The 13,604-nt window shown below is 34.2% G+C and overlaps 2 protein-coding genes and 1 long non-coding RNA gene across 3 annotated transcripts; all 3 read left to right on the top strand.

Annotated features, from left to right (window-relative positions):
* The first annotated feature begins 7 nt into the window (after positions 1-7).
* Positions 8-1,961, top strand: LOC148931703 (uncharacterized). The gene is made up of 4 exons (XR_016135103.1): positions 8-22; positions 1,044-1,339; positions 1,481-1,584; positions 1,651-1,961. It is a non-coding gene; the product is annotated as an uncharacterized LOC148931703 (long non-coding RNA).
* Positions 1,962-8,033: 6,072 nt separating this feature from the next.
* Positions 8,034-9,359, top strand: LOC125202496 (thiamine thiazole synthase 2, chloroplastic-like). The gene is made up of 2 exons (XM_048100901.2): positions 8,034-8,995; positions 9,084-9,359. Exons 1-2 carry the CDS (start codon positions 8,114-8,116, stop codon positions 9,234-9,236), a joined length of 1,035 nt encoding a protein of 344 aa, XP_047956858.2. The 5' UTR covers positions 8,034-8,113; the 3' UTR covers positions 9,237-9,359.
* A 748-nt stretch (positions 9,360-10,107) lies between these two features.
* LOC125205849 (Tetratricopeptide repeat (TPR)-like superfamily protein) lies at positions 10,108-12,045 on the top strand. Its single transcript, XM_048105008.1, has one exon. It carries the CDS (start codon positions 10,108-10,110, stop codon positions 11,851-11,853), a length of 1,746 nt encoding a protein of 581 aa, XP_047960965.1. The 3' UTR covers positions 11,854-12,045.
* The last annotated feature ends 1,559 nt before the right edge of the window (positions 12,046-13,604 follow it).

Below are 13,604 nucleotides of genomic sequence, written 5' to 3'. Positions count from 1 at the left end.
CTCTTTACTCTTCCGCTGCAGTGTAAGAGTTGAACTTATGTTCCTTTGTATCATGCACTCTGATATATTTTGTCAGTTATTCCAATTTGATTTCGTTCATATCAGTTTTGCCGAGATTCTCCTTTCTTTCCCGCTTCTTTAATCCTCCCCTAGTCGCGATAAACCGCGTTTGCTATCCTTAGCAAAGTGCGGTCGTGACAGTATGTTATAACGATCATATTTTTTTTTTGATGTCGTAATTAACAAATATTTTCATGTTGGTTTAATTTATTTAATTTTATATGTATAATTATTTAACATATTATACTATACATATAGTATTTTTTTTTTAATCTTTATGTAATGATGTTATGGGTTGTTTGTTTTCTCTAGTCTTTGAAATTGCAACATAAAAATAACTTTTCCATTTTGCATCATAACATACTAAGGAAATGTAATGTATCGCAACTGTTTAGATGCCATTTGAGATGACAATGGATAGAAATATATGAGAAAAAGTTTAGGATAGATTATGTGGGGAAACTAAGAAACTCTTTACTTCTCAAACTTCTCAAGGGTTAGGATAAATGTATATCTCTATCATATTCTGAATATCTATAAAAATCTAGATATTTTTAGATAATACCTACTCCATAATCTAGAGAATTTTACCTCTAGTCAATACTACTATAAAATTTGTGCATTATCTCTTCCAAAAGCGAGTAAAACGGCCAAAAGTCAAGGCATGAAATGAGCATCATCGCTCGTTCATTATAGATTAATGCTGGATTGATCGGGACAAATCGACATACATAAATTTTCACCAATGAATTTAATTTTCATTTTTGTTTAGATTTTAATAAAAGTATTTTACGTCCCACATAAAATGTTGGTCAAAATTAAAAACCTCATGTATCATTAAACCCTATTTCACGCCCTCCATCTTATCTTTTCTTCTATTTCGTAATTTCACTCTCCAAACTTCTCGCGTTTCTTTTTAGTTGTATTAAGACAAAGGTTAAGGTACGGACAAGTTTGAGATATAATTAAATGGTTCTGACCAGGTGCGGTCGCGCCATTTAGTCGGCGTGCACTGGACTTCATTCCATTGGTTGAACAGCCACCACCTTGACCGCCGGCACGACACTCCACTCCATATCCTGAACTCCGTCTAACTCTGGAATCGATTCTTGAATCGCCTCACATTCCAGGCCGTTGCGGTCCATGAACATTCCGTGGTGCTCCCAGTCCGAGTATACCTTTGAAATTGATGGAGGCAGAATACACACATGGGATACCGGAGGTTTTCAACAAATTTGATTGAAATAGTTTTGTCTATGAATCCAATGACTACGATAAGGTTATTCGTGCTCGGGTTTGAAAGATTTTTATTTTATATTTATATGCATATTCGAGTTACCAAGCATTATTTTAAAATAATATTTTTGTTATTATTTTGCTTATTTCTAACTTTTTGTTGTTTCTTTTTTTACCTTTTTAGCTTGATTGTGAAGTCGTATTTCTATGATTCCACTTATGAACCACACAAAAAGTTGTGGAATTGGCTTATTCTTAAAGATGAAGATTTGGTAGAGCTGGAAAAAGGTACTTTCTTGTTTTAAAAGAGACAATTTTACTGGATCTAGCTGAATTATTGTTTAAACAAAGCAGCTATGGATTGGGGTCTTAAAAATACATCTACAAGAGGTGATGGTGTTGAAGATGTAACTCCAAGTGGTGATGGTGTTAACTGATGTTGAAGATGTAGCTCCAAGGGGTGATGGTGTTGAAGATGCACCAAGTGGTGGTGGTGGTGAAGATGTTGTACATGATCAAAAGGGAACATTCTTTGGCCACGTTTACAATCCTACAATTAAATTTGTTGATTAAATTTAATTAGTATGATATTTCTTTGAAAATTCAATAATCATTACATGTGCTAACGTTTTATGGAGTAAGTTTTATTGAATCATTTCCCCAAATCCTTCTTCATACACTCGCATCTGCCACGGTCTATGCGGATAAACTTATTTCACCTACGTACATCTATTCTAAAATTGATAGAGTACGATACAATTAGTGAAGTATTGATTAACTTTTAGCTTCAAAAAATTCAAGTTCCTTATAATTGAAATATTTCTTCAATCAAATTAGTATATCTTTTTCTAGAACTTAATTATTTATGTCAACACATGGCCAACCCACCATAAAAATATATAGACATATAGTGGTCTTTTTTAGAAAAGTAAAGTCAACTACACTACGGCAGAACACCAACTAAACACCAAACTACTTTGTTGATCAACTTTCACCGGACTACTTTGCAAATCAACTTTCACCGGACTACTTCGTTTATTTATTTCTAAGTGTCTCTCGACTTCTAATTGAGGGTGCTTGGCATTATGAAAATTTCATTCAAACAAATTTAAATTTTAAATTAAAGAAGGACAAATAACTAAATTTTAAATTTTAACTAAAGAAGGAGATATAGGACAAATAAATAAGATTCGAATCTAGACTTTCTATTTTCATGATTGGTTAAGCAAATGGAAGAAACCCGAGTCCAAAAAAAACCTTTTGGATTAAGATTTATAGATTTACATTTTCTTGTTATTATTATTTTTTACATTGCCAATAGTCAAGAAATAAACTAGAAAATGGACGAAAAATTTGTAGAAAAGTGTATAGGTTTTTACACTTTAAAATGGGAAAGTGATTAATTGTTAACTCATCATTTAATTGCTAACTACAACTAATTTAAGGCCATAGGATTTAGAAAATGTGTGGTCTACAATTTGCCACGTGTAATTTTTATTTTTATTAATTAAATCGAAAAAGATAAAAAAAAACTTCAAATTAGGATTTTGGATGAAAATGTCAATATAGTGTTCTGAAAATATCAACACAATGCTTTGAGAATGTCAACACAATGCTTTAAGAATGTTAACACATTGCTTATATTGACATTCTATATGTATTATATTGACATATTTTATATAGTATGTTGACATTTTTGCTTGTACGAAAAAATTTAAAAAATTCAATTTTTTTTTCAAATTTTGACGTCTGAACATATGCATGTATGATATCGTTGGAATCCTTATGAAATTATCTTTGATTTGATATATGTTATATGAATTTAAAGTTTTGGGATTTCTTTTAAAAGTTAGTTATAACTAAACATGTAGTTAATCGACATTAATACCTCTATTGATATTTTTTGAAATTAATCCTATGGCTTTATTGACGTTTTTCGTTGATCGTATTGGTATTTAGGGATTAATGATCTAAGCCCCTTAATTTGAATATCTAATGGCTATTATTTAATTGTATTTAGCAATTAGAGTTAATAATATAACATTCCCTTAAAATGGGTTTATACTGCTCCATAATCTAACGCTTGTAACTTTTTAACTTAATGTAATTAAGGGAAGAGGCTTATGAGCCCAAAATAGCCCAAACCCAAATAAACACCAATTAAGAACCACTACAGTTAATTTAATCTATGATGGATATATTTACACATAGCTTGCAAAAATAATCAATTAATTTCATACAAATATTGAAATGTCAGATTTTTCTTGCGTGGATCAAAAACTGTGATAATTTTCAAATACTTCCCAATTTTAGCAATAAGATAAGGCCCCAAATTTTCAATGTCATTTCTATAATATTGTAGTAGACAACTTTTGTATAAGCCAAATTGAATAATTGAATGACTCAACCAAATGGGTTAGGACACTCCTTTATGCTCAAACCTACATGTAGGGAGCCTATCACTGTGTGGACATTTGTGACATACAGAATAGAATAGCTTTGGTAAAATTGGAATCCATTTGGATGGTTCAGTGTAAAATTTGAATACTATCTTCATAGGTTTTAGAGAAATATAATATGTACTCATTTTTTAATTTACCATTGTAACTGTTTTTCTTACTTTATTTTAAGTTTTAAGGTATTATTGGGGATAATCTTACTTATTAAAGAAATTTAAACTATAACTTTCTAATTTTATAAAAGATAGTACTTGTGATATGAATCATATGATTGATGCTTTATTTTGTTGGCAATGACACAGATAGAGTAACAGGTTGTGACTTGTGAGAGGCTGAAGTTTCTACCAAATATAGCCCTTATTAAGTTACTAGAGGTTGAATGATTAAGGAAAGGCTGAAATTGCTATTGTTGTTATAACAAAAAGTATCAAAAGTAGTACTCCACTCTTACAATTATTGCATACGACACTTGAGGTTTGTTGTGAAAGGAGATTAAAACAAAAAGTTAGTAGTAAAAGTGTGTCTACTCACATGTTGCACGCTTGAACACCAACAGCCACACTATTTAACACTCCCTTCGTCTCAAAGAAGATGACACTCTTGAAAGATGTCATAAGATTTTAGGTGATGTTGTTTTGTGTGTTAAGTGGTGAGAGAAAACATAATTTTATAATTGATGTGAGAGAAAACTTTTTATAAAAGAGGAAATGTGTCATCTTTTGTGGGACAAACTAAAAAGGAAAGTATGACATCTATTATGGGACGGACGGAGAGAGTAGTAATATTCATTTGGAAGTATGGCATGTAAGTATATAATGTTCACTATTTTACTACATATTGCATAGTTGAGACAAATCATATTATAAACTTACATAAATTAGAGTACTTAGTATTGAATATTTTAAAATATTTACATTTGAATATATTTACAATGGGGTCCTATCTTATTGCTCATAGCACCTTAATTCAAAATCAAGACTAAATCTCCACCCTTGGATTTTAAAATGAGTGGATGAGATTAAAGCTCACAAAATCTCAATAAATAGTAGACAAAATATCAACAAAAGGGTAATATCGTCATTATGTTATCATATGATAATTTTCTTCAGTGTTATTTTATATCAACATTGTGTATTACAAATATCAACACAAGGATAAGAAAATATCAACACATTTTTATTGAGATTGAACATGCATAATATTGAGATTTTGCCTACAATATATTGAGATTTTTTGTTGCATTTGTTGATAAAAGCTGCTTATCAACATGTACGAAAATTGAAATATAATTTATCAAATTTCATCACCCGAACATCGTCGGAACATATGCAATTGAGATCTCGTTGGAATCCTTATTAAATTATCTTTAATTTGATATATTTTTTGCGAAAAAATAATTTAAATTGAGAGAGTTACGTAAATTTAAAAATTTGAGATGATTTTGAGGAGAGAGAAAGTAGTTAGGTATAATTACTCCATATAGAATTTGACATTAATACCCTTTTAATTTAATTAATAATTATTTAAATTTAAAATATATTACACTTGATATTATATCAACCACAAGATCTTTTAATCTAATGGTAAAAAATTGGTCTCAATTTTGGATTGATAATTAGTCAGCAATTGATCACATGTCTGTTTATAATGTTCATAAATTTAATATTTTAAATATTACCCTTATACAATCTCCAAATTAAATATGAACAAATTTAGGGAAAAAATTAATTATAGGTTCCTAATTGTATCTAAAGAATAATTTGGCTGCGTAGTGTAGGCAAGAAAATTAAAAAATTTAAAACTCTTCATTTGCAACTTCACTATACAATGTTGTCGCAATTATTTGTGCCTCATTATCTGACAATCTCTTCATTATTTATAAAGTAAAATTAAATACGTTATAAAAAGAATTATTTTATTACTCCCTTCGTTCCTGATGAAGAGTCACACTTTTCCATTTCGGTCCATCCCCAAATAAGAGTCATACTTCATTTTTACCATAAATAGTAAGTAGGTCTCACATTTCACTAACTCAATTCGCACACATTTTATTATAAAACCAATATAAAAAAACGGGTCACACATTCTACTAACTTTTCCAACCAACTTTTCTTTACATTTCTTAAAACTCGTGTCCGGCCAAAGTGTGACTCTTAATCGGGGACGGAGGGAGTATTAAATAATACTCCTTTTGTTCCGCCTTAATAGAATCATTTCAATTTTTGCACTTGTTTTGAAAAAATAATACTCCCTCCTTCCTCAAACAATAGGATCTTTAGAAACGACACGAGTTTTAATATAAAATTGATAAAGTAAGAGAGATAGAAAAAAAATGTGTTAGTAGAAAATAGATCCCACCTTATTTAAGAGAAATAAAATTTTATAATAGATTAAATGTTTTGAAACAAACTAGGCATTAGAAATAAGTTAAGAAGTTTAAATTATGAATTTAATTGAGTAAAGGCCAAATGTGGTCCCTAACATATGACTGTTTTATCAATTTGGTCCTTAATATTATCTTTTTGATTATTTGGTCCCTCACAAATAAACTCGGACCCGAATCATTCCTCACTTAACAGAACCGTAAAAAAATAGACGATGACCTCTATTTGACTATATTAAATTACTAATGGTAATTAATTATACCTAATTATAATTCTTTTCCTACTAGCAAAATTGGAAAAAAGATAGTATCAGTTGCAAAATGAAATGAATAATTTGTAATTTAATAGGAATTAAGAATTATAATTAGGTATAACTAATTATCATTAGTAATTTAATATAATCAAATTGCAATCACCGTCTATTTTTTGACGGTTCTGTTAAGTGAGGACCGATTCGGGTCCGAGTTTATTTGTGAGAGACCAAATAATCAAAATGATAATGTTAAGGACCAAATTGATAAAACGGTCATATGTTAGGGACCACATTTGATCTTTACTCAATTTAATTTATCAGATTTAATGTTTTGTATTGATTTGTTAAACAAAATTTTATATTTCCTCTATCCCAAGATACTTAAGTTGTATTCCATTTTTGTTGATTCTACTTTATTTAACTCACTAAAAATAATTTTTTTAAAATTTCGTGTCGAAAAGGAACGTCTGAGGTGGGACAGATGGAGTATATTCTTTTTGAATATCTGAACAACAATAATTAGTTAGAGCATCCCCATAAGAGCTTGGAAGTGGTCTCGGACCCACTTTTATTCATTTTTTACTCCTGCTCATCCGCAAAGCACAACACCCACATCCATACTCTTCCGCAAGAGCATGCTCAAGGGTCCCACCATTCTCTTATTCAATTTAAATACTTCAATTACTAAAAACATTTTCACAATATTCAAATGCATTAAAAATACCCGATACCATTACAAATTACTAAAAAATTTAAAATTACAAAAATCCTAAAATTGAGATTGAGAGAGTTGTTTGGTATAATGTCATTTTTTTGTGTTTGAAATGAGAGTATTTATAGATGAAAGTATGAATTTTGGGGTAAAAATAATGAAAAAAAAATTAAAAGTGTGAAAAAAATGGATATATTTTACTAGGAAGTGGGAAAAAATATTTTTTTTATTAAATTTGAATTTTTCAAATTTTTTTGAACTTTTTAAAAATAATAATAACAAAAATAATAAACTAACAGTAGCATGCCACGTCAACTGATCATGCTCTTGCTGTTGACACGGACGTGCTCTATCCATACCAACAGCAAGAGCACAGTGGCAAACAGCAGGGCAACCCAAGAGCACTATCAGGGATGCTCTCATTGATGCCATTTTTGCTCCCGACAGCTAATGATTCTATTTTGCATTAAATGGCTATATAATATTCCCTCCGTCCCAAGATAAGTGACTTGTATTCCTTTTTGAGGTGTCCCACTATAAATGACATATTTCTATTTTTGGTAAAACGCCATCTCTCTTACTTTATTCTCTCTTCTCTCCTCTACTTTTGCCTCTCTCATACTTTACTCTCTTCACTTTAACTTATTTAAATATCATTCATTAAATCTCGTGCCCAAAAGAAATAGGTCACTTATCTTGGGACGGAGGGAGTATGTAACCGTTATACCTAAAAAAGAATAGAAAAAACCAACATTGAATTTGTCAGCAAAAATAATGATATTGATGTTTCACCCTGAAAAGGAATCAATATGAATCGTTCAAATTCTATCACATTAAATCAAATCAACCCCACCTTTTCAGATCTTTTCTCCTCACTTTTTTTTTTATATATATATATATATATATATATATATCCCCACTCACACTCCCTCACAATCACACTCCCTCACAATCACACTCACACTCATCAATCTCTCATCTCTCAAACCCTCAAAAAAATCACTCACCAATGGCAACCATGGCAACGACCACCCTCACCTCCTCCCTTACCAAATCCTACACCAAATCCTCCTTCCTCGGCTCCTCCATCAAACCCTCCACCATCGCCGCCTCCGCCGCTTCCCGACCCATCAAATCCATCTCCGCCGCCGCCTACAACCTGGACGCCTTCAAATTCAACCCCATCAAGGAGTCCGTCGTCTCCCGCGAGATGACCCGCCGCTACATGACCGACATGATCACCTTCGCCGACACCGACGTCGTCGTGGTCGGCGCGGGCTCCGCCGGCCTCTCCTGCGCCTACGAGCTCAGCAAGAACCCCTCCATCAACGTCACCATCATCGAGCAGTCCGTCAGCCCCGGCGGCGGCGCGTGGCTCGGCGGCCAGCTCTTCTCCGCCATGGTGGTCCGCAAGCCCGCCCACCGCTTCCTCGACGAGCTCGACATCGCCTACGACGAGCAGGACGACTACGTGGTGATCAAGCACGCCGCCCTCTTCACCTCCACCATCATGAGCAAGCTCCTCGCCCGCCCCAACGTCAAGCTCTTCAACGCCGTCGCCGCCGAGGACCTCATCGTCAAGTCCGGCCGCGTCGCCGGGGTCGTCACCAACTGGGCCCTCGTGTCGATGAACCACGACACCCAGTCGTGTATGGACCCCAACGTCATGGAGGCCAAGGTCGTCGTGAGCTCGTGCGGCCACGACGGGCCCTTCGGCGCCACCGGGGTCAAGCGCCTCCGCAGCATCGGGATGATCGACACCGTCCCCGGGATGAAGGCCCTCGACATGAACACGGCCGAGGACGCCATCGTCCGACACACCCGCGAGGTCGTCCCGGGGATGATCGTCACTGGGATGGAGGTCGCCGAGATCGACGGCGCCCCCAGAATGGTAATTAGTTAAACACTGCTTTATATTAATTTGATTTTTTATTTTAATTAATATTTAATTAGAATTGGACTACACTTATTATATGCAGGGACCGACATTTGGGGCGATGATGATTTCGGGTCAGAAGGCGGCGCACTTGGCGTTGAGGGCGTTGGGGCTGCCCAATGCTCTGGATGGAGCGGCGGTGGCTCAGCCGGAGTTGGTGTTGGCGGCGGCGGAGTCGGATGTGGTTGATGCTTAGATGAATCTATGGGAGTTTGCCTTAAGTTGGTGGTCCCGAATAAATAATTATGTGTTGAGTGAAAACATTATTGGTTGTGTTCTTGCGAATTACTCCATTATCTAATTACTACTTTTTTCTCAACTTTGTTTCGTTCATTTATTGGATGATTTTGGTATTTGCTTTATTAATCTCATGCATAACATCCGAATCAAACTCCTAATCAAAGTAAAGAGGACTATCGATATTCATTGTTCATATGATAAAGGGAAATTCAACAGATCTTTAGCAGTTAGCTAGCTCTATGCTTTTATTGTTTGATATGAATATCCAACCTCTTGCTAAATTTTTTTTTTCTGCCAATCTTTTTCTAAACTTAATTGGGGCAATTTTAGTATGTCAGTATTGCCCAATAGTTTCCACACGCACCAAATTTACTTATGTGAATGGTGTGTCTAAATTTATTGGTTGCAGTGATTTGGACAATTGTTGTTGCAATTTGGGGAAGCGAGAGATTTGCTACTCCGTAGTTTGAAAAGTTTTCTATGAGCACACTAATTTAATTTTAATATAAATTCTCCAAACACATTAAAATTTTGTCAAAATATATGAAATATATACAAATCATATCCGTAGCCACTAAATCAAAATATATGAAAGATGGCTACAATTTATATAATTCCAATTATTTATACCTAGTTAATTAGTTGTAAAATTTATTTTTAACAAATTGCCATACCTTAGTATGGTATTTTTTTGATAGAAGAAGGTAACATTACTACATCAGTTTTAAAAAAAGCCCACTTTCTTTGTGTAGGCCTTGCAAACAATTTTATAGGCCCATTAACAAATTATATTTCTTGCTTTTTCTACTTGTTCTGCATCCTCAAAAATGCGTATAAACAATCTTCCCCAAATCCCAAATATATCAAAATTCCTAAAATCTGGAAGTGAAAACTCGAGTTCCAAATGGAGAACACAAATCAATCAAACCCAATTAGTTTCACAAGCATCCACAATTCTCTTACAGAGACACCCCAAACTATGGCCTTCACTTCTCAAACCCCTGCAAATTTCCCATTTCACTCCATCTCTGTTCCACCAAATCTTGAACAGAATCCGAGCTCAGCCAAAGCTCTGTCTCGATTTCTTCAACTGGGCGCGGAAAAATCTCGACTTCAAGCCCGACATTGGGGCCCGATCCGAGCTGACCCGAATACTATTCGGGTCCGAACTGTCTGAACTCGGTAAGCCAATCTTGAATTCCATAGTTCTAGATTGCCCACCAGCAAAGATTGTTGCTTTGTTCCCGCCGCGCCGAAATGCTGATTTTCAGAATGTATCCCATGTTTTTAATTCTGTGATAGAGTGTTATTGCAGCGACGAAATGTATTTCCAAAGTTTGGATTTTTATCAGATGGTTAGGAAGAATGGGGCTCGATTGAGTGTGGGTGCTAGTTGTAGATTGTTGAATCTTTTAGTTGAGAAGAATGAATTGAGGTTAGCTTGGTGTTTTTATGCTTCGATTGTTAGAGATGGGGTTTTAGGGAGCCAGTGTGTGTGGTCTGTTGTTGCGAAGATTTTTTATAAAGATGGGAAATTTGAGAGGATTGGTGGAATTTTGGAAGTGGGAATTTGTAGTGGTGAGATGTTTGATTTGATAATTGATGGTTATAGCAAAAGAGGGGATTTTGGAGCTGCTTTGGATTATCTGCATCAGTGTATTGGTAAAGGAATCGAGCCGGGTTTTAGTACTTACAGCTCGATTTTAGATGGTGCTTGTAGGTATAACAATGGAGAAGTGATTGAGAATGTTTTGTCTTTTATGGTGGAGAAGGGGCTTATCTTGAAAGGTCATGCTTCGGATTATGATTTGATCATCAAGAAGCTTTGTGGTGTGGGGAAAACGTTCGCAATGGATCTCTTCTTCAAGAGGGCTTGCGTTGATAACATGGAACTAGAGCTTGCTACGTACGAGTGTATGTTTATGGCGTTGCTATGTGAGGGAAGTAGAGTGGAGGATGCAATAGATTTGTACAACATCATGAAGGGAAAGCAAATTGTATTGAGTAAAAGATGTTATGATGAGTTTGTGATTGCTCTTTTCCAGCAGAATCCATCGTTGCAAATCAGCAACTTGTTAGTTGATATAATCAGAAGGGGCGTCGCATCCATATCTCCAACCAAAGAGCTTTCTAACTATGTCCGTAAACAATGTGCAGAGCGTCAGTGGCGAGAGGCAGAGGAACTTTTGGAGTTGGTTCTGGATCGAGAATGGTTGCTTGATCCTCAGTGCTGTGGCTCTTTTGTTAGACATTACTGCTCAACCAGACGGATCGATAGAGCGATTTTGCTGCATAATAAGTTGAAGGAGTTGCAGGGCACTTTGGCAACGGACACATATAACATACTTGTCGCTGCGTTGCTGAGAGGGAGGAGAACTGAAGAGGCGATAAAGGTGTTCGATTATATGAAGAGATGCAAAACAGTGGATAGTGAGAGTTTTGCACTCATGATTAGAGGTCTCTGTAAAGAGAAAGAAATGAGGATAGCCATGAGATTGCACGACGAGATGTTGGAATTGGGGCTCAAGCCTGATCAACGAACGTATAAGAGGTTAATCACCGGTTTCAGATGAATCGTCGAGGATTCCTCGGAGATTCATAGTAGACAATGTGTTTAGTTTTGTCCAATTCTTACCATTTGTATATTAAGGGGCTATTCGGTTGGTAAGATTATATCTCGGGGTTAAATATGTACTGTGTTTAATTCATGAGATTGAATCTCACAAGTTAATTCTAGATGAATACTCATTGATAATTAGTCATAACCACCCGTTTCAAATAAAATATTCTCGCAACTTAATTCTAAATGGATTATCATATGATAATTAGTCATGGCAACCGAACGGTATCCAAGATGAGATTGAAAAAGTTTTTGGCTATTTATGCGATTATCCATTGCTCTATATATCTCCTTAGTTTGTGGTTGATGTAGTATAATGACATGTACAGTCAGGGCAAACTGGTACAGTCCCTGACTGTACATGTTATTATACTACATCAACCACAAACCGACTGCACCCAACTTCCAACCAACGCTCAAACCTGGCCGGAATTAGTTGGCTATTTTTGTGACATTTTAACGTATTTTGGGATTACGTTTGGATATTTTTCAGAGTTAATAAACTCAGTATATGACATCTATATGCGTTTTTTTATGCTTGTAATCATCTTAGGACTTGGAATTAGTTGGATAAGGATGATGACAGATTTATGATTTGATCCATTCTTGTTTTCCTACACGTCTGATTTATGATTCTGTTATTTTCTGAATTAAAAACATACGACAGAAATCCGGTAATTAAAAAAATTATGTTAAGATTCGGATCAGTGATAACTGTCTGAATGTGACCAACAATTTGCTATTTCAAGCAATGTGAAATTTATGTGTGCTGCACTGTAAGCAACACATCATCCATAACGTGGTTGCAACAATGATAATAATGTGAAATACAAAGCATTAAAATAATGATAGAGAATATCTAAAAAATCTACATATCTGGCAATTATAAAAGATTTTGCAACTTGCAATAAATTGAAGATTTGGTTGAAAATGGGAGGCCATTATAATGAGTTAATGAAATACTAACATCATGTTATTTTCTGACAGTTGTGATATGCTTTGCTTTTTATATTTTAGTGGGTTACAACAATTCTTCATTTTGTGATATTCTTTTTAATTATTTCATATGGTTTCGTACAAAATTACACTGTAATTACATCTATGCATACGCAACCTCTTCCTATATAAATTTCATTCAAAGCTTAATCCTTATCATCATTATTAATAATTAAAATAATTGATTTAATTACTAATTGCACTAACATATATCTTCAAATAAAGTGCATCTCCCTTGTTGGACGAGTGCAACGAGAGAATCAAATTGAGTAGCATAAATTTTACTACTTAATTTTCATTTTTCTGGAATCTTATTAATTAATTTCATTGTGGATACAACAACTTTATATGTTTAATGCAATGTTGTTTGTTTTCATGATAAGTTTTATTGTTGTGTATGTAATTTAATTTTAATTCTCTATTACTACTAACATAATTCTCTAATTCTCTATTACTAACATAAGTAACTTTGTATTAAATACTAATGCAACTGTTATTTACACTTTGTATATTTGTATACATGGAGAAGTATATTAAAACTCTCGTCACATGGTTAAGTAAATTTATAATAATATCTTAATAGTACTTTTTTTTTTCTTCGATTAGTTATTGCAATATTTCTGCACATAACATATTTACTTAGTACTTGTATTGCGTGAACCATTTTTGTAACTTCTAGTATATTCTATTTTCCTTGAGCTAGGTGTT

Source organism: Salvia hispanica, chromosome 2 (genome assembly GCF_029641045.1).
Source record: "Salvia hispanica isolate PSC_SH4W2 chromosome 2, Shi_PSC_v1, whole genome shotgun sequence".
NCBI classification, from domain to species: domain Eukaryota; kingdom Viridiplantae; phylum Streptophyta; class Magnoliopsida; order Lamiales; family Lamiaceae; genus Salvia; species Salvia hispanica.
Note: the sequence above shows the minus strand (reverse complement) of the source record. Positions and strands in the feature narration are given on the sequence as shown.